The 23,049-nt window shown below is 40.1% G+C and overlaps 1 protein-coding gene across 3 annotated transcripts in view; it reads right to left on the bottom strand.

Annotated features, from left to right (window-relative positions):
• Positions 1–23,049, bottom strand: part of ano1a (anoctamin 1, calcium activated chloride channel a) — a 55,203-nt gene that overhangs the window by 29,338 nt on the left and 2,816 nt on the right. Inside the window, exons 1-5 of one of the 3 annotated variants that reach the window (XM_017419630.3) lie at positions 22,413–22,709; positions 13,975–14,126; positions 6,759–7,088; positions 3,834–3,932; positions 2,310–2,461 (exon numbers count right to left, since the gene is read on the bottom strand). In XM_017419630.3, coding sequence (XP_017275119.1) covers positions 2,310–2,461; positions 3,834–3,932; positions 6,759–7,088; positions 13,975–14,126; positions 22,413–22,473 — 794 coding nt within the window. In that variant the 5' untranslated portion in view covers positions 22,474–22,709. Of the gene's footprint in view, positions 1–2,309; positions 2,462–3,833; positions 3,933–6,758; positions 7,089–13,974; positions 14,127–22,412; positions 22,710–23,049 lie in introns of those variants that run through there. The other 2 variants (XM_017419629.3, XM_037979740.1) reach the window with 2 other exon arrangements.

The raw sequence follows: 23,049 nt of genomic DNA, 5'->3' as shown, positions 1-23,049 counted from the left end.
AGATGTCTGTGAGGATGTTTTTCAGCTGGTCAGCACAGTCTCTGAGGACCTGTCCATGTATGTTGCCCAGCCCAGCTACCTTGTGGGGGGTTGATGCCATACAGGACTTTTCATACTGGTTGGTGTGAGGCAGAGTGTGTTTGTATGTCCCTCTGATTGTGGTATGGCTTTCTGGGCAGGTGTTTTGTTTGTTGCCTCAAATCATGCATAGAGAATATTTAACTTGTCAGGGAGAGAGGGGTTGCTGTTGCAGATCTGTGGGAAAGCTTTGTAGTCTGTGATGGTTTCAAATCCCTGCCACAGACGTCCCGGATCCTTATTGTATGCAAAGTCATTGCTGATCCTCACTGTGTATTGGTGTTTTGCTTACTTAATCACCCAAGTCAGGTTGCTCCTTGCAGTTTGTTTTAGTTTCCAGAGCTGCTGCATCTCCTTCTCGGAAAGCTATGTCTTGGATCTTTAGCGGGGAGCAAACCTCACAGGTCATCCATGATTTTTGGTTTGAGTATACAGTGATTGTTTTCATTGTTGTTAAATCACATTTGCACTTCTTCATGTAATCCATAACTGTCACTGTGTACTCCTGTAGATCCATGTGGTCACTGAGGGTGGCTGCTTCTCTGAAGACGCTCCAGTCAGTCATTTCCATGCAATCCTGTCGAGTTAAGATGCTCTCCTTTGACAGCACTGTTACTTGTTTATTGGTTGGTCTCAACCGTTTCACATAAGGCCTGTATGCAGGTGTGTGGTTGACTATTCCTTTGTTGTAACAATGCCTCATTGAAAAATATCTCATTCTATTGGAAAGTCTGTTTATCTTCCTTTAAATGGTGCCGCATTTGTAAGGAAATTGCATTTGTGGGTTGAGCAGCAGAGTTGAGTATGTGGGTTGCACCCATGAAGAATTTGCCAAATCTTCTCTTCCAATCCCAAACAGCTTATTCAGGTATTGGCTCTTGCTTGGTATTGTTTACTGGATTGAAAAATGAAGAAACAAGCCATATTGGCCGTAGACAGCCAAAACAGCCTGGCACCTTCTCCTCATGCTGCCCACCAGTTTGGTCACACACTATTGTTGGATGGCATCCCATTCTTCAACCGGGATTTGTTTGGAAGTCAGCCAACGTAGTTGTGTTGGTTACTCTGGAACAAACAGCACATCCAAGCTGATCCCACAGCTATTCAATGGCATGGGGCACTGCAGGCACACCATCTTGGAGGATAGAGTCAGGCTGTGGAGAAATGGAATTACCAGTGGTTGCTCACAGGTGCTGCCAATCACGCACCTGATTGGTAGAATTTATTGCCAAGAACATTGTTACAACAAAGAAAAAAAAAAAGACTGAATTGTCTTACTTTTTGTGGTGTTTAGGTCTTACAAATTAGCTAATGACACTTCATTAGTTGTTTCATTTTATTATATATCCTAACTGCAAATTCTTGGGATGTTCTTTTTTATTTGTAAATTCCAGTTTCATTCATTTTCCATTATTACAAAAATAATTAAAGGCCTAGCATTCCCCAAGGGAATGCATATCACCCTTTGCCTTTCATGCCAGAATTTAGGCTAAGATAATCTTATGTTGAGAAATTTGAGTTTAAGCTGTTTTGGGAAAAGCTTGAAAAAAAAATGTTATGTGAGGTCCTATGTCAGTTGGCTGTGGCGGCCATCTTTAAACAGAGTTGTTTCTAAAAGTCAATCGGTTGTAGATGTGCATCCAGTGTTTTGAGTCTTATTAAAATCCATTAATAATCCATTGGTTTATGAGATATTTTGCTAAAATGGCTAACAAACACACATGCATACAGACAGACAAAATGTTTATCGCTTGCCATTTGACTTTTAGTGGTGGGTGTTAAATATTGGTGCAAATAAGTGCATTAATTACTTCACTTCCTAACATTAGCCTCTAAAAACCCAGAGAGAAATGGACAGTATACAGTAATTAGGTGCTTTGAGGGTCAGTGAGTGGTATTTTTGTCCAAATGTAGTTTTCCATGGCAGCTTGTAGCTCATGGTGAAATCAAACGTAGCAGCTCTCCTGCATCTCTTTTCTTCTTCTAAAACCAGCACCTAACAAGGCAGCATTAGAACCAAAAACATGTCACAAACATTTTATTTAAGAGACAGAAAATTGGGCCAGCTTGAAAAAAAAAAAATCCTTTAAGGAAGAAAAGAGAAGAAACAGTTACATAAAGATGCACTTTGTGGGGATTACATGATCAACTGTTTTGTGGTAATGAAGCCCACTTTTTAAATAAACATTAGGAACAATCACACTTAATAAATAAGAAGAGATTTGACTCACAGATGCTGCTTTTCTCTGGAAAATGGATGAGACAGGGATTTGACGTTTTGTGGTCGGGCGGCGTTCACTTTGGGGTGGAGAGGACCGGTGACTTTGTGAATGAACTGACGGGTCTTCTCCACCAGATTGCTGCCTTGTTTAACCTCATAGACCTAAGAAAGAAACAAAATGTCGGCTGATGTTATCTCAGGCAAACCATGTGCTGAAAGATACACATTCACAGCTTTTACAACTTTTACATTAGATGGCTATCAGCTGCAAATATGTGTACTGTACATAATCTGTCAAGTGACAAAGTGGATGTAAGTTATGTGCACAGTAAAGAGTGAAGGTTAGGCTTTTCGAATAATTTACCAACTTGGTAATACAAATGCAGACTTTAAAATTAACTTTTTATTAGCGATAGACAGTGATTTTTCAATATTCAAAAAAATGATGCAACAGTCACAAACTTTTATTTATTTAGTTCTGCATTTTAAACACTGGCACCTGATAGTGACAGTCAAAGTTGTACCTTTGGCATCTCACTTTTTCTAATTGGTATGCTTTTTCAACTCAACTGCTCTGCCCACTCCCATCATAAAAAAGGGGAAAATCACTCATCCCCATTGTCTTTCTGACTTTATACTTTATTTTGAAAGGGTTATAAAGTAGAAGCTGTGGTCATAGGAAGTTCAGCTTTACGGTATCCATTGGACCAGTGAAAATGAAGGCATATAAAGCTGACAGGATTAGCAGCAGCACATGTTGCTGTACCTGGAAACTTTGCTTCAAGAAAGTGTTTTTCAGCTACAGGACTTGAGGTAAGTAAACCAGATTTCACCAGAAGTCTTCCTCCCAACCATGTGGACATGGTAATTTATTATGCAAAAACTTTTGCTTGTGTGTTAACACTTGTTGTGCTACATCAGTGGTCTCCAATCCTTGTCCTTGAGGGCCACTATCCTGCATGTTTTCCTTGTTTCTCTGCTCCAACACACCTGATCTGAATCAATGGGTGATTAACAGAACATGAAGAGGTAATTTAACCACTGAATCAGGTGTGTTGGAGAGTAACACACGCAGGATAGTGGCCCTCGAGGACCAGGATTGGAGACCCCTGTGCTACATTAATTAGCACTGCATGAGTAAAGGAGGAAATAAGCATTGTGAGAAGCAAGAATTGCCGTAAGGTGGTCTTATGTTTGGAGTGGGGGCTGGTAAGTAGGAAACGTGCAGGGTGGAGAGTTACATCAAGTAACCGGAGTTTCTCAGAAGAATTAGCTACTTCACATTTTGTGCCAATATCAGATTCATGCGAGTTTCACAAATAACTACAGCAGGTGATCCAGTGAGCTTCTTGCAGCTCAGTCTCCTCTTCTAAAGAAATAAGAGTGCACATTTTCCTGCACATGAACTGTCCAGTAAATGGGAGGACAAAACAAAATAATTTACAGTAAATTCAAGTTAAAGTACTTAACTGTGGAAAAAAAAACCCAAAGCTAATTATTGTGCTTAAAGGCAAGTATTTGTTGGTTGGAGCACCTTTTTTGTTGGCATCTTGAGCTTCATGAACTCCGCCTCTCGACACAAAATGTCCCAAGGAGCATGGATCTTCAAGAAGCCAACCCCAGGGATTTTACTCTGAAATACAAAACATTTGAGTTATCAGAACAGGAATCCCAGTGTCAGGAGAAACATGGGGCAGTTTATAAAATGCCATAAGTAACAGATAGGTGGCAAAAACAGCAGAGACACAGACAGATTTTTGATTAACAAAAAGCTTTGCTGTTTGGTGGAAATCCTCTGCACTTGATTGCAGCACACAGTCTGATCTTTTTTTAATGCCTACGACATTGTGTCTACAGCCTGTTATGTTACATAAAGGTACTTCTGCAGAGCCAGACATACTGGACGCTCCCTCCCCCACCTCTCCACACTGACCTGTCTGGATGGAGGAATAACTACACACTGAAACGAGCTGCCTTACTGTATTCACAAAGCAGACTTTCCCTAAATATAAAAATTGCATAAGCCCTGACAAATAGAACTGCTTAGATAATTAGTTATTTAATTGCTAATGTAATCATTAGTACTGCATCTCATCAACTCCAGTTCATTTAAACATGTTAAAGCAGGACAGTTTTATAAACACTTAAGTTCAAGTCCATTTTTTTAATCCTATGAAAATGTAAATGTTGTAAATTTGTATTGTTTTGTTATGGAGCCAAGTAGTTTTGTGATGTTTACATTCTAAATAAATTAAACTGTCTTGCAATGCGGCAGCATTTCTTTGTCAAATATTTCACATTCCCAAAAAGTGAAACATAAAAATGCATCTTCCTGTTCTTGTTCTCCATTGGTTCATTGGTAGATGGCCATTGCATCTCTTAGTAAAACATTTCAAGCTGCACTGATACAAGGCGATAACAGAATTAGCAAAGGAAACTTGATTCCGTCCATCACTTCTGTAAATCAGCATGCATCTAAAGGATGCCATCTCCAAAGTTTGCTCTTACAGTTTCCAGCCATTTATGGTGACTTCTGATGACAGGGCAAGTTACTAAAAGCTTTTCCCAGAACAAATCTTTAAACAACAATGCCTAATGTCAACGGGTCACTCATGTGGCTCTCAGTAGAGAGAGTCATTTTAACACCATTTTGTCTTTTCCTGAGAAAATGGACCAAAATGATACAGACTCAGCAGGGAACAAATGGTTTTGTTCCTCCATGCTGCAAAATGCACACAAATGACCCAAGTGCTCTGAAGGGGACATTATAGAAAGGAAACAATCATTTAATAGGACAAACAAACAAAAAAATCTGTATCAAACTTCATTCGTTGATGTTTTCAAAGAGGAGTATAACTACAAAAAACAACTACACATTTAAGCAGTGACACATTTACCTTGAATCTGTAACTTTTTTCTTAATTTAATAAAACATTAAAATCTAAATGAAATACAGTGGAATGCAAAAGTATTCACACCCCTTACAACCTGGAATTTAAGGAGAGTTTTTTTAAAAAATTTTTTTTACAAAAAATAATACAAAAAAAAAATGGCAATAAAAATAAAACCATGACAGGCCATGCACTTTAAAGCAAGTTTGCTTACCTAAATGAGATTAGTAATAACAGTTGATTGTCCTGTCATGGACTTCAGTTCTCAGTATTTGAATGTCTCCTTGCTTGTTATGTTCAGAGCTGTTCATTAAAACCCAAAGTGCTGGAATAGAATTAATAAGAAGGTTTTACTGATTACTTACTGATTCAATTTATTGAAAAGGTTGCCTTTCCAGACAAATGAAGTAATAAACCTTCCTGAGCCTGAAAACTTTCAATTCCAGCTTTAAAAACCTGTTAATTTGGGTAGAATTTGGTTCCCATAAATACAGTGGATTGTTATTACCATCATTATAATATATAGTTGGTTCCAGATTGCCTTAGGTTTTCTTGACAAAAATCAAAGTTTACCACATCTCTACAAAGTGATAGTTCTAATACTCCCTTGATCTGGTGTTCCAATTAATTAACACTGGTGGAGAGATTCACTTCCCTCCAGCAGACACTTTCTTTTCCCTGCAGTATCAGCTTACTCACTGTCAAACCTTATTAAGTCACATTTAGTGAATCGTTTAAATGCTTCTGTCCCTGAATTTAGCATGCCAACAAAATAAAAATAAATAGACAAAATAAACACTATACCCAAGAGGGCCAGACACAAAATTAACAGTGTCAGAGGCTTTGCAGCGTGAAGTTTTCACTGCAGCTCTTTAATAAATCTGGACAAAAACAAATCAGGGTGGAAGCAGGAGCAAAGGGGAGACAAAATCTGATTCCATGGCTCACTCACACTGAGCACTTCCTGCTTCTGACTGCAAACAGCACCATGTCTGACCTCAGGCAGCACATGGCTGCAACATAATTCAGCAAAAATCTTGTGACGCTGCATTTGTCTCAGCTGCTTTCAGTTTATCCTGCAGCCCACTTTAAAACAACTAAACGGAGAGCTAGGTTCACAGCTGATGCTCCGCCCCCGTCTCCCTTTGAGCTTCAAGAAACAAAAAGCATTTAACATAAACTGAATTTCTGACCTGTTGCATTTAAACACATTTATTCTAATTCATTTTTCTCATTTTTAAATAAACCATTTGTGCTTTAAGCTAGGCAGAGCGCCACTGCAAAACTGGCGTTCTCTTCATCTTTAAAGGGTAAACATAAAGATGTTTTATTAACACACTTTAGGAATATTTGAGGTTGATGAATTTTTCATAACTAAAAACTGGAATATAAAGCACTATTAAACATATTTTATGCCTCTCTTATTTGCAGTCAGCTCGAAGTTGCCTCATTTAGCAAACAAAACAAAACAAAAGAAGCAAAAACAAAAAAATCATAGTTGAAATAAAACAGTGGCCTGTTTTTAAAATCTTCCAGTCAACCTAGAATAAACCTTGAACTACTCTCACCCCTTCATCCTTTTCCAGCTTCAGTCCCATTTCAATGAGGTTTTTTTCAAACTCCTCCCTCTTGAAGCGCTTGTCATCCTCGTGGTAGTCAGTCCGTTGATCCTGGGCGGCGATCTCGGGGTCCTCCTTCGGCTGCAGAGGTGCTCGGCTGCTTCTCATGCTCATGCTGCGCCGCAGTCGTCGTAGGAAGTTGGTGTCGCTAAATTTGGATGACCGCCGCCGGACACCGCCAGGCTTCTGAATGCTGTACGTCAGTACATAGTCCACACGACACTGTTCATCAGAGAAGTACGGGCCGAGATGCCCATCCTCATACAGAGCTTTCATCGGCTAGAAGCAAAACAGAAAGGAGTACCAGAGATTACTGAAGGTTGTTGTGAAAATAAGTATATTTTAGCTAGTAACAGACACACAAATATACCTTCTTCATTGTACTCCTTACATCCAATATACAAAGGAAGTGGTATTTTCTGCTCTGATTTTATTAAATACCTTCTTCCTATTTTTTTTGTAACTTCTCTAAATATGATAGCAGCAACCTGGGGTGACTGGGTTGACATGGGTCTGGCAAAACATGCATGGGTACACGTCACATATGTCATTTTTTACTTTTTAAATAAACCACAACATTAAGTGGCACAGCACAAGAACAACAATAAGATTATATTACATTTACTGGAGTCTGGACTTTATTCTTCATATAAGGTTCATCAACAGTTCAGTTAGCAGACTCAGAAACAGGAAGCAGGTAGGCGGAGCAATGAGACCAGCTGCTGTTCTCTCTTTCTGGACCACCAGTTGGCCCAACCAACACTGGCTGTTGACGACACTGCTGCCATTGAAAAAAGATGACGTTTTTTTTTTTGGAAATTAAAGGGACCGTAGTGCATGTGTCAAAGTGTCTCAGGTTAGAGTTCAAAGTCAGTCTGATCCTCCACCCTGCACTATATTTAGGACCACTTTAACTGTTGAACTGTTATTTCTTTTTAAAAATTTATTTCTGATCTTAGAGACCTTCAGTAGAAGAGGCCGTAGGGACAGAGTGCTAAGCAAACATCTTGCTCAACAGGGACCAACAAAGATATGCCTCAACAGCCAAGCAAGTGGTCAGCTGTGTTATCCAATCTTGGCTACACACCAAAGGGGTTTCTACAAAGTAACGTGCCTTCCCAACCCCCCATTTTATTTATTTGCTCATTTATGCTACACTTTTCAGCATTAAATTTAGATATGAGGTTTTCTAAGATGATCCATAACCGTTCAATGTTTTTAGAACCACACAAAAGCCTTTTTCATGCACCTTTTTTAAAATTGTTCTTTCAAGGCTTTAAGATGCTTTTCAGAGGATTAAATGATCTGATGAAGGCAAACATTTCAGCAGCAAAGAAAAACACAGTTTTAATAAAACCGATTCCAATTATTACTCCCTAGGGTGGTGACAATCAATAACGTCTTATGTGAAACTCCTGCAACATCCCGTTTAGAGAGGGTGAACAGTAGTTTGGGACTGACAGATGTGATGGATAAATGACTTTTCCATATGTTTATGCAAATGATAGTAATTTCTCAGTCAAATGTGCTTTTTATCTCTACAATGCAAATGAAAAACCTGATACTTCTTGTTCACGCGGTCATATCAGTAAAGCCACCAACTTCCAATGGGTGTGATTATCATCTAATTATAAAGTGATGAGTGAAGAGGAAGAATATTTTAGAAGAGAGGGAAGTGACAGTGATTTGACAAAAACTGGTTCTTTTTTTGTCTATTGTTTTCATGCCTCTCTTTGTATATTTTCCACATGTGGGTGGCGAACTGACTGACATCATGGTGTTATTTGGGATTTGATCAAGTGATGTGAGAATCGAGTATAAGGTGCTTTATTATCTCACTCTGACAAGTGCTGTTGTCACTTTGATGACTGCAACTCTGCACAAAAATAAGACAATTTCCGTTTTATGCAGATGACATCCATCCATCATCTGCCTCTTGTTCTGGAATTGGGTTGCAGGCCCAGACATGTCTTTCCAAAGCCACCTCTTCCAGCTCTTTCTAGAGCAGCGGTGGGCAATCCTGGTCCTTGAGGGCCACTATTCTGCATGTTTTACTTGTTTCTCGGCTCCAACACACATGATTTGAATCAATGGGTGATTAAGAGGCTTCTGCAGAACATGAAGAGGTAATTTAAACACTGAATCAGGTGTGTTGGAGCAGGGAAACAAGGAAAACATGCAGGATAGTGGCCCTCAAGGACCAGGATTGCCCACCCCTGTTCTAGAGGATTCCAAGGCAACGTAGACCGACCAGTAAACAAAGAGCTTTGCCTCACAGCTCAGAAACGGAACAGTACAAAGTATGCAATACTGTGGAAGCTGCAACGATCTATCTGACAATCTCACACTACTTTCTTCCCTCATTCATGAACAAAACCCCAAGATACTTGAACTCATCCACTTGAGGCAGCACCTCACTCCTAACTCAAAGAGGGCAGTCCATTCTTTTCCGACTGAGGACCATGGCCTTAGATTTGGAGGTGCTGATCTTCATCCCAGGCACATCACATTTGGCTGAGAACTACTCCAGTGAGAGCTGGAGATTCACGGCACAATGTCGCCAACAGGACCACATCATCTGCAAATAGCAGAAACAGAATCTTGAGGCAACTGAACCAAACCCCTCCCCCCTGGCTGCACCAAGAAACTCTGTTCATAAAAAGTTTGAAAAGAATGGGTGACAACGGGAAGCCCTGGCTGAGTCCTACTGCCACCCTGAAGAGATCCAGAATCTCACACTGTTTGTGCAGGGACTGAATGGCCCGTGAAAGCGAATCACCAATCCTGTACTCACAGACCCACCCACAGAGTACATATGCTTTCTCCAAGTCCACAAAACAAATGTAGACTGCTTGGGCAAACGTGTGCTCCCTCAAGGACAGCTGGGATAGAACCCACATTGTTCCTCTTAAATCAGAGGTTGAACCATCAACTGGACTCTCTTCTCCAGCAGCCCTGAACATACCTTACCAGGGAGGCTGAGGAGTATAATTCCCCTGCAATTCGACCACACACCCCTCCAGTCCCCCTTCTTAAAAAGAAGCTCCACCACTTCAGTCTGCCAAAGAAACAAAATGCAAATCCTTACATCATAAATTATTGAACTTTTTAGACTTTTTCAAGGATAGGCCACAGCAATAGAACTAATATTTGTGAGAGCAAGCTCTCAGGAAATTATTGAAAGTAAATTAACTGTTCTATGAAAAACACAAATATGTGCGTGCCCTAAAATCTACACCAAAATCGACACCAAAGTATCAAAGTAACATTGTCTGGCAATAACACACAACACAAAGTTTGTAGAAAACCAAACAACATAAACACCTCATACCAACCGTCAGCACAATGGTGGAGGGTTGCTGATTTGGTCCTTTTTTGTAACCCCAAGTCTATGCCTGTCATTGATCAACAAACTTTCATGCAACAGAACAACAATTCCAGCAAATCTTTAACAAAATGGCTGAAAAATAAAACAATTAAGGTGCTGAGACACTTCAAGTTATTGCCATAAAAAGGAACCTCTCCAAGCTACTGATTCACAAAGCTGATTTGGTTTTCACACCCTGACTGCATTTTGGCTCAATTTTTATGAATTTAATTTAATATATTACATGCGTTTATCTAATTTTAGAACCTATATAGATCTGATGATTTTATTTTATTTTTTTATTAGGCTTTGATTTGACAAACTGTAGAACGGAAAGAGATTGACCTTTCTTTTTTACTTTTTAGAATAACGATTTGTGTGTGAGTCTGAAAGCTGAGGTAATAGTAACACAGTTCTGGAAGGCAGCAATGAAACACTTAGGCACACAGTAGACAACCACGCACGCACGTGCACACGCACGCTCAGCAACTTCCACTGACCCCAGTAAGTTGACGTAAAAGCCTAGCCATTTATCTCAAGGATGGATCTTTGTTTTGAATATGTGCTACATTTAGCCTTCTGTAGAATTTTACTCCACAGTGCTGTAATGTGCACAAACTAAACCAAATGAAAGTTAAAGAGAAAGAACTAATTCTTGCCTTATACTTGTTGTCATTAATGTAATTAGTGCTTGATCTGGATTATTAGCGACAAAACTGTTCAGAGCCTTTAAATATTCCTCTGTATTTATGGTTAGAGTTAGCACAATATCAATTATGTAGACTTCTTAAATGCGTAGTTGTAGTTTTTGGTTGTGCACTCAACAGGTGTGCGAGGGAATTATAGGTATGAACCAGAGAAAGGAATTTCAAAAAGCACCTCCTGTGGTGTAATTTATGACAACAATAAAACCAGCTCATATTTGTCACCACTGTTTAAACACAAATAAAAAAACAATTACATGCCAATACACACAGATCAAACAGTCTACTGCCAATAAAATACTCAAACTCAGGCTGAATTCAGGTGAATTGCTTTTAGGGCTGTAAATAAGCAACAAAACTAATATTGACACAGAACTCTTTGTGCTAAAGAAAAGAAACCTCTTTACAGCCTCAAACCTCCTGCCAACGACATTATCACGAGGGGGCTTGTGCGTGTGGTATACACACAGATTCACATGCATGTTCATCCCCCTTTAAACAGGAAGTAGTCATAGCGGCAAAGGTCAGAGGACACTTCTCAGAGGGCAGATGAGGATGTTGTGGTGTATGCATCACTCGCCAGTGGGAACTCTTTTCTCACCAAGCCGCCGGGAAATGAGGCTCTCCTCTCCTCTGGGCTTCCAAATGCACACAACCGCCCCCATACATGTGTGCACAAAACACACACTCCCACGCACATCGACACACACACACACACACACACTTCTGAGCCACGATAAGCTCAGGATGAGACAGTCCAGCGGTCTGCTGCATTTCACAGCAGCAATAAAACAAATCTGGACGCTGGAACTGTCAGGTTTTGCATAATGAAGGATTTAATTCACAACATTCCCACAGAGCAACGGTTTCAGCATCCAGCTTGGCAACAGTGTCTAGAATGTATCTGGCAAATGTCTCCAAAGCCCAAACAGAAACAGGAAAAGGATTTGTTAATGGCTGAGAGCTGTCCGCTCGCAATCAGTTTATCAAAGGCTCATGTTAATGCCAAATGTGAACAAGAACTGAGAATGATGCGTCGATAATTCCAGTGCATCTGACAGCTCAGAACACAGACTGCTCAGACCAGGTACTCGGAGCCACTTATGATCACATCATTTAAGCAGTGTGACCACAAATGTGTCTGAAGGGTATCCCTCTTAAGTGAGGCTACCCACACCAATGAAAAACAGCAATCCATTTGACAAAGTTCTGATCCAAGGCAGATCTCGTCTCTGTCTGTGATACGCTTTGATCAAATACGAAAGAAACGGTATAAATGTTACCTTTCAAACTGCTATTCTCATTTGCCCATTGGCCATGCACATTTAGCATATAACTGCAGGTTGGCAAAACATTAAATTGCAAGACTAGAGCACCAAAGTAGCATTAAGGCCAGCTGGTGATAATGAGAAAAATATAAATAAATAAATCCGAATTTCTTGTGTCAGCTTCCTAAACTCTAGGCTTTCGTTTCTGTCGAGTTCAGGTTTTTAAAGGCTCATATAAAGAACCGTTGCTCATTTGGGGCTAAGATACATTGGTGTTTATGTTCACATTCCCCCTTATGTGAACAATATTACGGCTCATGAATATTTGCTCTTAAGCAAAAGGCAAGAGCAAAATGGTCCCCTTTAAGGCTACTAATTACACAAATGAGTCAGGTTGTAAGAATTTGAGAATTAGACCGGGGCTGGGTCTGGGTTTGATCTGAAGATACCTGCAGATAACAGACAAATTTCTGTAGTGTTGGTTATGTGTTTATGGGTGGATAGAGGTTTGCAAAACAAAACCCCTTCAGATCTCTGGCATTTGAGTAAAAAAAAAATACAGCTACTTTATACAGTACATGGTTGTCTGAATATCCCATAACTGTTTCACTAGCAAAGCTTCGATCCGAAGAAATCTCAATGAATTTCCTAATATTGTGAATCGTAGCTGAGAAGGCAACATATAACATGCTCCACCCAACAATTAGACCTAAAAAAAGGTCTTTTCAGTTTGCAGCCATCGTGGATTGCAGCTACAAAACGTCCTTTAATCCTGGACCCAATGGAGCTTGTAATTCCTACAAAATAATTGCCTTGCACCAGTGACTACGTAATATACAGTTACTCAATATATAAAGCCTCTTTGAATGCACACAAACTGGATTTGGGTGTGATGTCATCTCAGTCTGAGACTGTGCGACTTGGAAAACTTTGTAAACTAAACTAAAGCACAGAAAACTACTGTGCAGGAAAAAAAATTGTACAACTTATTGTCAATTATAGGAAATAAAGTAAATAAGAATATGTTAACCTCTTCCACCCCACCAGAATAGATAGTAAGGCAGTCATCTTGTCAGCAGTGATGATGTTCTGTTTTCATATTTTAAGAATAAACACATTTTTGTCTACTTTGTTATGAATAAATATCACATTAGCACAATCAGTGATAATGGTGTTGTATAGATTTTTCAAATCTGCTGTAATAAGAATAATCCCTGCCCACTGCAGCTCAATATATATTGGCTGTCAATATTTCTTCTTTTTTAATGATGCCGATTACCTGATTTTCACAGTATTATAAAGGGCAACATCAAAATATCCCTTTTAAAAAGTCATATTTAGTGTAGCTTATCATACCTTTGTTTTATTGCTGCTCTGATTCACGAGTGGGAACACAGCAGCCTTCTTTTAATAAGTCAGAGATGCTCCCAGAGAGGAGCCCGCTTTCATGGATAACATGTTTATTTCTCTTTAAAAGGCAGCGAAACAAACAGCTCTGTTCGTATTAGAGCTGATAAACAGAGAACTTAACTATGATCCTCTATCAGCTCCCAAAACACCACAAAAAAAAAAAAAAGCAAAACAAATAAAAACATCTGGTTGGAAAAACAGCTGCAAAACCCTCAAAGGAGCATCAACGTGTTTGGAAATGACCCCCTCCTCTCTGTGGACAGCAAACCAGAGTTTCTGATTTCATCTGGAGCACACTCGACCCTTGTCTGCGTCTTCAGCTCACACACGATACCTGCATCTCAGAGCTTCGAGGAGAGTTTCAAAAACTCTCCACACTGCACACCATCACATGCAGGAATGAGAAAACGTCTTACTATGGACTCGTTGTTCCCAGGCTTGCTGCCGAAGTCCCTGGCCAGGTTCTTCTCCTCACCAGGGACTGGCAGGTAGTCATCGCTCCTCCTCATCATGGCTTCCTCCTGCTCTGGGCTGTCTGTGTGCTCACAAGAGGAGAAAGGAGGAGAACCTGGTGGAGAGAACAAAACAAGAAGGGTTTTGACATTTGGCTTGCCATTAAATAGTTTTGAAATTCATTTTCTAGACTTAATGTTTGATTAAAAAAACAGACTTTTCATTAATTATATAAAAGCATAAGAAAAGGAGACGCTGATGGTTAATGAGGCCAGGACACCTCAACTCAACATCCTCAGACAGAGAGCTCTATAGAAAGTAAAATGTGACAGAGTTATGTTCTTTCTTTCTGAACATCGCCTGTAGATAGAAAAATAAAATATTACTACTAGTTTTTGTCTAAAGTTGTTTTTAATCAACTCCAATTTTTCTTTAGACTTCCATTATTTGTAAAAAATTCCAATCAGGTTTTAAGCAATGCTCCAGTTCTGCCAAGGTGATGCTTTATTTTCCTATAAAAGACCTGAAAAAAAGTTGTTTAAACTTTATTCACCTCCCATCTACTGTAATGCTCTTCTAAGATCAATCAAGAACAAAATCTTGTCTTGGCCTTTCTTCGTTGATTTCCTGTCCATTCTAGGATTCATTTTAGGATTTTATTCCTTACTTCTAAAGTTTTAAATGGTCTGGCCCTGTCTTCTTCTTCTTTGAGATATTCATGAACATATATACACCAGGATGAGCACTACAGTCAACCAACCAGTTTTTTTCTTGGATGTTCCAAGAGAATCAGGCTTTTTTAAGTGACTTCAGCACTGGATTCAAACAGAACATGCAAAAAGATGTTAACCGAGCTCATGAATTGTACTTTGGTTGTGTTTTTATATGTATGTTTTTTTGTCCTTTTATTTGTTGCCTTGTTGTCTGGCTTGACTGTAAAATACTTTGGTCAGCCTCAGTTGTTTCAGATGTGCAACATAAATAAATCTGACATTGACATACTAAACGCACAAAAGAGTTTCACATATAAACTGACAACATTGATTAAAGTAGAAAAATCCATCAGAAAAATTCTTCTAACTCCTAGAAACCACTCCAGTTTTTAAGTTTGCCTGGATTGAATCATACTCTTTGCACTGCTGAGATTGGTCTCACTCCCTGAATGATATAAAAACACTTAAAGGATGTGGTAGGTTTCAAGCTTACACAAAGGGTAGCGATACGCCAACTCTAATGGAAAAGAAAATCACAGAGCTGTTAAACTCCCTGCTACTGATTTATAGGACTTCTATATCAAGTCTGTAGAGGAAGGTGACCAACCCTTTAAAACAACACACTGCCTCAATAAAAACGGATCACAGTCAGACTCTAAATTACCTACGGTGACTACACAGAAGAATAACATGTTGAGACATATAATTCTGCCCTTTTTGGCCACAACGGTTGTTGTGCTCTAGTCTGTTCTCCATGTTTGAGTCAACATGGCTCAGGAAGCCTGTGCATGTGGACACACACATACACATTCCATGCACATTCAAACAGCAGTGCATTTTCTCCCTTTCAAAAATGTGCACAATTCCTTGAAAGTTTGGTCAAAACCTGTGAACTAACACGGCAGACACACGGTTCTGTGTTTTTCTGTCCAATAGAGAAGCATCAGTCACTCAAACTCTTAAAACAAAAAGCTGCACACTGATGAGAGTAACCATGCTGACCCCTGTTCACCACAGAAAACACTTAGAATGGGCATGCAAACCTTGTGGTCCAAACTCATGCCAGGAAGAAGACAACCCATTAAAAGCAATATTCTGCAGGGAAACGCTGGGTCTTACTAGTCACCCAAATACAGCTGCCTCAAAATATTTGCCTGAACATTGTTATAGACTGAATCTACCCCTTCCTAAAAATGATATTCCCTGATAGTAGTTGCCTTATTCAGAAAGATAATACTCATAATGCAAAACATAGCTCAAGAATGAGTTTACGGGATCTTGATCCAATTGAATGTCTGTCAATTATTTTGGAAAAAACAACTCAAATTTACGGAGGCTCCACCTTAAAGAATCTGATCATGGTGCCAGATACCAGAGCTTAAGAGGTCTAGTCAAGTCTGTAACGTTGAGGTTCATGGCAAATATAAAATGTCCTTGAATTGAAAGCAACGTGGTTAACATCATTGTCAGGATACTTAAAAGTTTCTTGAAGAGTGTCTAGCGTCAGGACCAAAACAAAATACACAGGTCTTACTGCAGGCGTTCCTTCTTTTTTTGTAGTCTTACAGCCTGGAATTTAAATGAGTTTTCAATTTAATTGTAAATAACAGACCTACACATAGTCTACCTAATGAATGAACCCTAAAGTTGAATTGTAAAAAAAAAAAAAAAATGTTCTCACCAATACTAACAAACATGAAGCTGAAAAGTTGTACATGCATATGTCTTCGCAGTTTTTGCTTTGAACCCCCAACCATTACCTTCAGAAGACATATTTAGACAAATAAGATCCCCTGTGGGCTATTTAGGTGTCAAGTGATCTCAGTTTATGGACACCTGTTCTGATAGCCTCCAGAATCAATATCATCATCCATGTGGGAAAAGCTGCCACCAAGCAAGACACGCCATAAAAACCAAGAAACTCTCTACACAAGCCAGAGACAAAAGAGGATCCCAGAACTGTGATCGTGGAATATACCAGACCTTAATCCAGTTGAGAATCTCTGATATGATTTAAAGATTGTTGTACAGAAGCAGCACCCATCCAACTTGAAGGAACGGGAGCAGTTTGGTCTTGAGAAATGGGTTAAAAACTCCAGTGACTAGATGCGCCACATTCTGGCTGCTTTTCATGATATAAAGAGGTCGTCAATCATTGGGAGGTGGGGTTTAAATAAAGTCTACAGCGGTATCATTCACTGCAAGATAAAGCTCTTTACAACTACATTACAATTTGAACAATCACATGAAGTAATGGAGAGCTTATCTACTGTTATGTCTCTGGTTGGTCAAGGGTAAAAGAAGGAGTAATATATTGGGAGACTATCGCTATCATACAGTCAGAAAGGTTAGCAAATGTTCCTAAATCTATTTAGCAGTGCATCAAAATGCAGAGCGCATGGCTAAAGCAAGTAGTAAAACTACACTTTTAACACATATTGGTACTTACTTATTTTCCATCTACCTGTGGCTGGAGAGTCTATTAGAAATCCCTTTAAGCAAAATGTGTGGCAGAACCTTTACTAAGCTTCAGTCCACTACAGGTCACAGCGAGGTCGCACCAATTCCTACAGCCAATCTAAAATCAATTTATCAATTCGGCATGCTTTCTGGACAACGAGAGGAAAGCAGAGCACCCGAGGGGATAAAATAGTTTTCCAATTTATTGGGAATTTTGCACTTGTTATTGGTGCTTTCAACCAGTAAAATGTAGGTACGCAGCAAAAAGAAAATGTGAAGAGCAAAGTAAAGATCTAACTGTGTAAAAATTAGCACTTTTTTGATCCCTTGAATGTTGATTTCATTAAAAGACAAACCTGTTTGCAAATCCAAAAAGACTTCGGTGACAAAAATGGCCACCGTAGGCACAGGAAACAAAACCATTCAGTTCAATAGTTTATTTTAACAGCTTTAATTATCCATGCCTAATATAATAGCACTATCGGAACTGTATTGTTGTGCAAATCGTGTCCTTAATTCAAATCCCTTTCAATGCCAACAGCTAACAATATGGTAAATATTGTGTCAGGGTTTCTCTGGCCCTACCCAGCATCTAATACCTGCTCAGACTTGTCTGTGTCATGTGTGATTCATGCAAGATTCATGACAAAGATAGCATTGGGTAAAACAGAAAAATACCCGAGGCAAACTTGATATCACATGTCTGGAAAGGCAGGTTTATTCTTGTAAACATGTCTTTGTGTTTTGCATACTATCCTTCATCTGAACCCCGCCGCAAATTTCTTATGTTGTTGCTCTTGTATAAATAGTGACTTTATGTTGCCACAGAAGAGGTTGTCACGTTGCGTAAATGTCTATGTTAAAAACCAGTTTTCTGTGTCAACGTGTGTCTACATTTAACTTAAGACTTGCTACTATCAGCCAAATGTCTCGGCAGATTGCGTAAAGCGGTAACGCCCAGCGTGGGTCTTGGATTTGGTTGCCAGTAGTAGCGTGTGAAGTTTTCAGTAAAAAACAGCACGTACATACATGTCTGATCCATCTGTCTGAAATGTAAAGTCTGCTCCGCCACAGCCCAAGCCAATCCTTTGCGCAACTATTTACCCATTTGTGCCAATGCTTTGAATCTGCCCAAGCAGTGGAGATTAGACAGAGGAAACATGTAAAGCAAGCATGTAAAGACAGGACGTATTTAACATGCAAAAGTGTCCAAATATTATTTGCTTGTTGCCTTGAGAACTAGCACTGGGAACACCCAGCGAAGACAGGCAGGAGTTGCTCTACCTGCTCCGAAATATCTTTGACATGCAAAAGCCATCCAGTGTGAAACACATGTCAAGTTGCCAAGGCTGGGAAGACAGTGGAAGAAGAAACTTCCACAGAAATTTAAAACTGAATGAGATGTGCCAACGGTTGTTGAAGGTTCTGGCTCAGAGAGATTTGGATGGCATGTTCAAACAAGCATAAGAACCAATACAGATTTTCAACTTTGGCTATGTTTTTGTGTTCTTGTTTTGTGGGAGACAACAAACATGTCAGAAAATTGTAAAAAAAAATTGAATTGCTGCACTTTGTCATGGTATTCACAAATCATCTACATCACATGTCAAACTCTGTTCCTCTGGGGCCGCTCTCCTGCATGTTTTAGATGTGTTCTTGCTTTTAAACGCTTTAAATTAAGACCTGGGGACATGCTTCTGGAGAACTTGCTGATTTGGTGAGGAGGTAATTAAACCATTTAAATCAGGCGTGTTGAAGCAGAAAAACCTAAAACTTCCAGGACAGTGGCCCTTGAGGCCAGGAGTTTGACACCCATGATCTACATGATACAACGTGTACAAAAACACTGTTAAAACCATATTTGTAAACCCCCCTTCACACTGGATTAAGACCCCCACTAGGCTGCCCATGACCTATGAAAATGTGACTAGATCACATCAGATTTAAAAAGCCTCTTTTAGTGTGAAGGCAATCAAGATGCTCCTGCATCATCAGTACCCACCAAATAGCCCTAACTGCTCTCTTGTAACCCTACCCAGCTCACAACAGCATATTTCTATGAAGATCCTAAGCCCTTCATCTCACCATACCCAGGGCTCCGCTTGGGATGACTCTCTCTCAGAATGCGTCAGGATGAAGCTACTCACAAGATCATGGCGCACTTGCACAGCGCTCATGGCATGGTGAGATTATGGCCCAGGCATGAGACCACTGTGGGAAGTACTAAGGTCCTCTTTACACTGGGTGATGACCCACTGTGGTGTAAAGAAGAAAGAAATCAACCAGAACATGGATGGTCTTTGCAGGGTCTTTGCAAGGGCTCCAGGAGCCTATTAGAAACACAGTGGGCTCCCGATTATGTGTCCTAATGCATGATAAATCCACAATAACTCTGAGCATGCACAAAACTTTGGTAGTGAGGTTGGGAAGGTTAATGGTCGTGGTGGCAGCGGTTCTGAGCAGCGCATGGGAGAGCATGGTGCCAGCAGCAGCAGCATATCCATGACGTGGGGCTATAGTTCCTACAGTTTCTTGCTCCTCTTGCTTCTGTTATTCTCTGCTCCTGCATTTTGGTTTTTGTCTCTTTAGTTTGTTTTGCTGCCCTCATTAAAGTCATTTTCCACCTAGTTCCGTCTGCTTCATTTGTCTGCATTCTGGATCCTCATGGTTTCCATACAAACCTCACCATTTACAATTCAGCTCAGTGGCTGCAAAAACAATGTAAGTGCGTGACTGATATGTAACGTGGGTCTCGTTCTGCTGTGATTGCTTTACAAAAAAAACCTTGCAACACCCTGTTGTGTTTGGGATCCTGAAGCACCAGGGGTGTTGTGTCTCCCCCTACAATGAACTTGAACTCACTTGCAGCGCCGCTCATGAGGTGTGCACGACGTGGCTTCTGTGCGCAGCATCGAACAAAGAAAGCGGTTGCCTCGTGCAGCACAAATCGGTACGATGGCAATGTTATGGCACATTTTTGTGACATTTTGAAGCCAAGGCGGAAGCAAACGCCTTGTTCAGTGCAAGCCTGCAGAGACAGTCAGGCGAGTGCTGTCAGTTCGGGGGAAAAAAGACGACGTGAGTAAAGCCAGGGCTGCAGAACGTGTGAAGTTGTGTCGAGCAGACCCAGTGCTAAACTCCTGAGGAGGGAGAGCAACCCTGCTGACTTCCCAAAAGTCATAATAGAAGGGGATTATCCTTCCACAATAACCTCCTCCGCCCACGCACTGCGTCTCCCGTGGCAGTCGCAATTCCTCAAAGAGGGAGGTGTATTACAGAAATGGTTTACTGCTTTCATTATTTATTATTTTGTTAATGTTTCACTGTATTATGCTTTGAACAATGTTATTAGGCAGGAATAATGCCTTTAATGAGCTGAAAATGACCATGATTATGAAGGCTGTGTGTGTGTCTCGGGGAAGAGGGCGAAGAAAGAATTATTTTAATTTCTTTTATTCTTAATGGGAAAAATTTGTTCCACATACAAATTTTCACAGTACTTCTTTAAAACAAATTCATTTCTTTTCAGGGGGTTGAATGCATTTTCAAACAATATTAAAGTTAAAAGGGTAGCAATAAATTGCAAATGTCAAATTCTCCATGACTAAGCTAAACCAGCGAGCATGCTGATGCCCCACATCATGCATCAGTCCACCACAGTCCACTCCACCCAAAGGCCCAATACACTGCCAACAGGACATTGAACCACCACAACCCCATTACAGAGGTTCTGTGCATGCTCAAAACCACCCTGGATCTATCCATCCATCATATGTAATTGGGCGCCCACTGTAGTCCTAATGCACACCTGAAGCCATCACCCTGCAAACACCATCACTGTTCTGGTAGAACATTATTTATCTGGTGTGAAGGGGGCTTAAGCAACAAAGGAGTGGGGAAATAGAAAAAAATGGGTATAAGCATTTTTTTTAAAACTGTATATAGATTCATTTTTTAAGTGAAAAGGACAAATTGACAATTTTCATTTAGACTAACCCCCAAAATGTATTTATTGTTAATTTAATGCTTGAATAAAGAGGACTAAAGAGTAATAAAGGCCTAGCATTCCTTGACGTAAATGCATATTGCATGCTGTCTTTCATGCTAGAGTTTTAGACTAAGATAACCTAACAGACAAACAGGGTTGGCGCCAACAGTTCATGCTACATTTTTAAGCAAAGATCTTGTGCAATGAGTAGCACTTGGGAGTATGTGTTGTGACTGACTGTCAGTGACTACCACACCACATTTTTGCACAACATTTGTAAAAGTGACTGACTTATAGCCATTTGTGTGTTTATTAAAGTTATTTAGCTGTGGCATCCATCTTAATCTGGATTGGCTCCAAAAGTTAATCAGCTGTAGAGGTAGATCTGATGATTATTTCCCAAAAGTTTCATTAAAATCTGTTCAGTGGTTTATGAGATAATTTGGTAACAGACACACAAACATGCAGGCAAAAACCATAATTGTTCGCATTCCTTTTTTTTTTTTTTTTTTTTGAGAGAGGGAGAGAGACAGCAGATAATAAAGTTTGAAAGAATTTTCCACTGAACCACAGGTTTTCAGGTGGGCCAAGAAACGTTATTATAATAACTTGATGTAATTTTACATGTCAATCTTGATATAAAACCTTTTTTGCTGCCCCCTAAAAGACTAAAAGAATAATGATTTTGCTCTCTCTTATTTCAGCAGGTGGATGAACTATTGTATCCCATCTATAATATTAGAAAAAGTACATGAAAAACTTCAGATTTTTTTTTTTCAAACTAAACAAACTCTTTATTCAGGGGTATGATCATGGAATTCACACCATATCAGAAAGAAATTATTAATAAAAGTTATTTTTTTTTCCATTATTCTGTAAAACCATGAAACCTACAGGGTGGAACTAATCTCCCATTAAGCAATAGTAAAAAGTATTTAAAGTTAAAGTCATGTCAGGAACCAGCATGTCTATGTGCACACTGTCCAAACTCATGTACCCTACACTACAAGCCACCAGCATCAGCCTAAAAGTCAAACTTGGTGTCGCTCTGATCTGAGGACACAAGTGGTTCTTCTGGATCACTGCGTCCAACATCAGCACCAACATCCTCAATCAGACGGACGGACTTCAATTAAAGGACATCTCCGTCGATCTTCGTCGGTCCACATGCATTTACAGAATTCGCGCAAAAGCTGCAGGTAAAAAAAATATATATATATCCAAAATAAAATTCTCTTACCGCGCTCCTCTGGGCCATCACGCTGGGTCGAGCCCCCGACTGGCTCATTTTGTCGCTCCATCGGTTTTAACGAGAACGCTGGGGGGGGGTTACAGATCCCCCACCCCACCAGATCTACAGAGCCGTGGTTCCCTGCAGCAGCAGCAGCAGCAGCAGCAGCAGCAGCATCTGCTCCTCACAGCCGCCTGAGCTGCTGTTGCATGGAAACGCTGCTCAGAGAGCTTTCCATCTTTTCTTAAGGAAGCTGACCACTCAGGATCTGTCGGTTTTCTGCACAACCAATTTTATCCAAGAGAGAAAAAAAGGCGTGCATGTAGCCTGTGTATATATGCGAGTGGGTTTAAACCGAGCAGGGTGCGCTTCTCCAGGAGGGGGGGGTGTTTTCTCGGGGAGTCGAGCCCAGCTCACGTTATGCCAGAACGCCTCTGAGCTGCGCGCGCGCGTGGAGCTGTGCTGCTCTCCGTGGAGACGGCACGACCCGTACAAAAAGGAAAAATAATAAATAAAAAATGGTTTAAATATGACAATAATAATAGTAATAATAAAGCCGCTCAGAGAGGGTTTCGCGCAAATCGTGCAGGAGAGCGCTGCAAAACGCGTCACGTTGCATTCAATTCCCGCAGGAAAACGAGAGAGG

This window comes from Kryptolebias marmoratus, linkage group LG15 (genome assembly GCF_001649575.2).
Source record: "Kryptolebias marmoratus isolate JLee-2015 linkage group LG15, ASM164957v2, whole genome shotgun sequence".
Lineage (NCBI taxonomy): Eukaryota > Metazoa > Chordata > Actinopteri > Cyprinodontiformes > Rivulidae > Kryptolebias > Kryptolebias marmoratus.
This window is presented reverse-complemented; position numbering and strand designations above follow the sequence as displayed.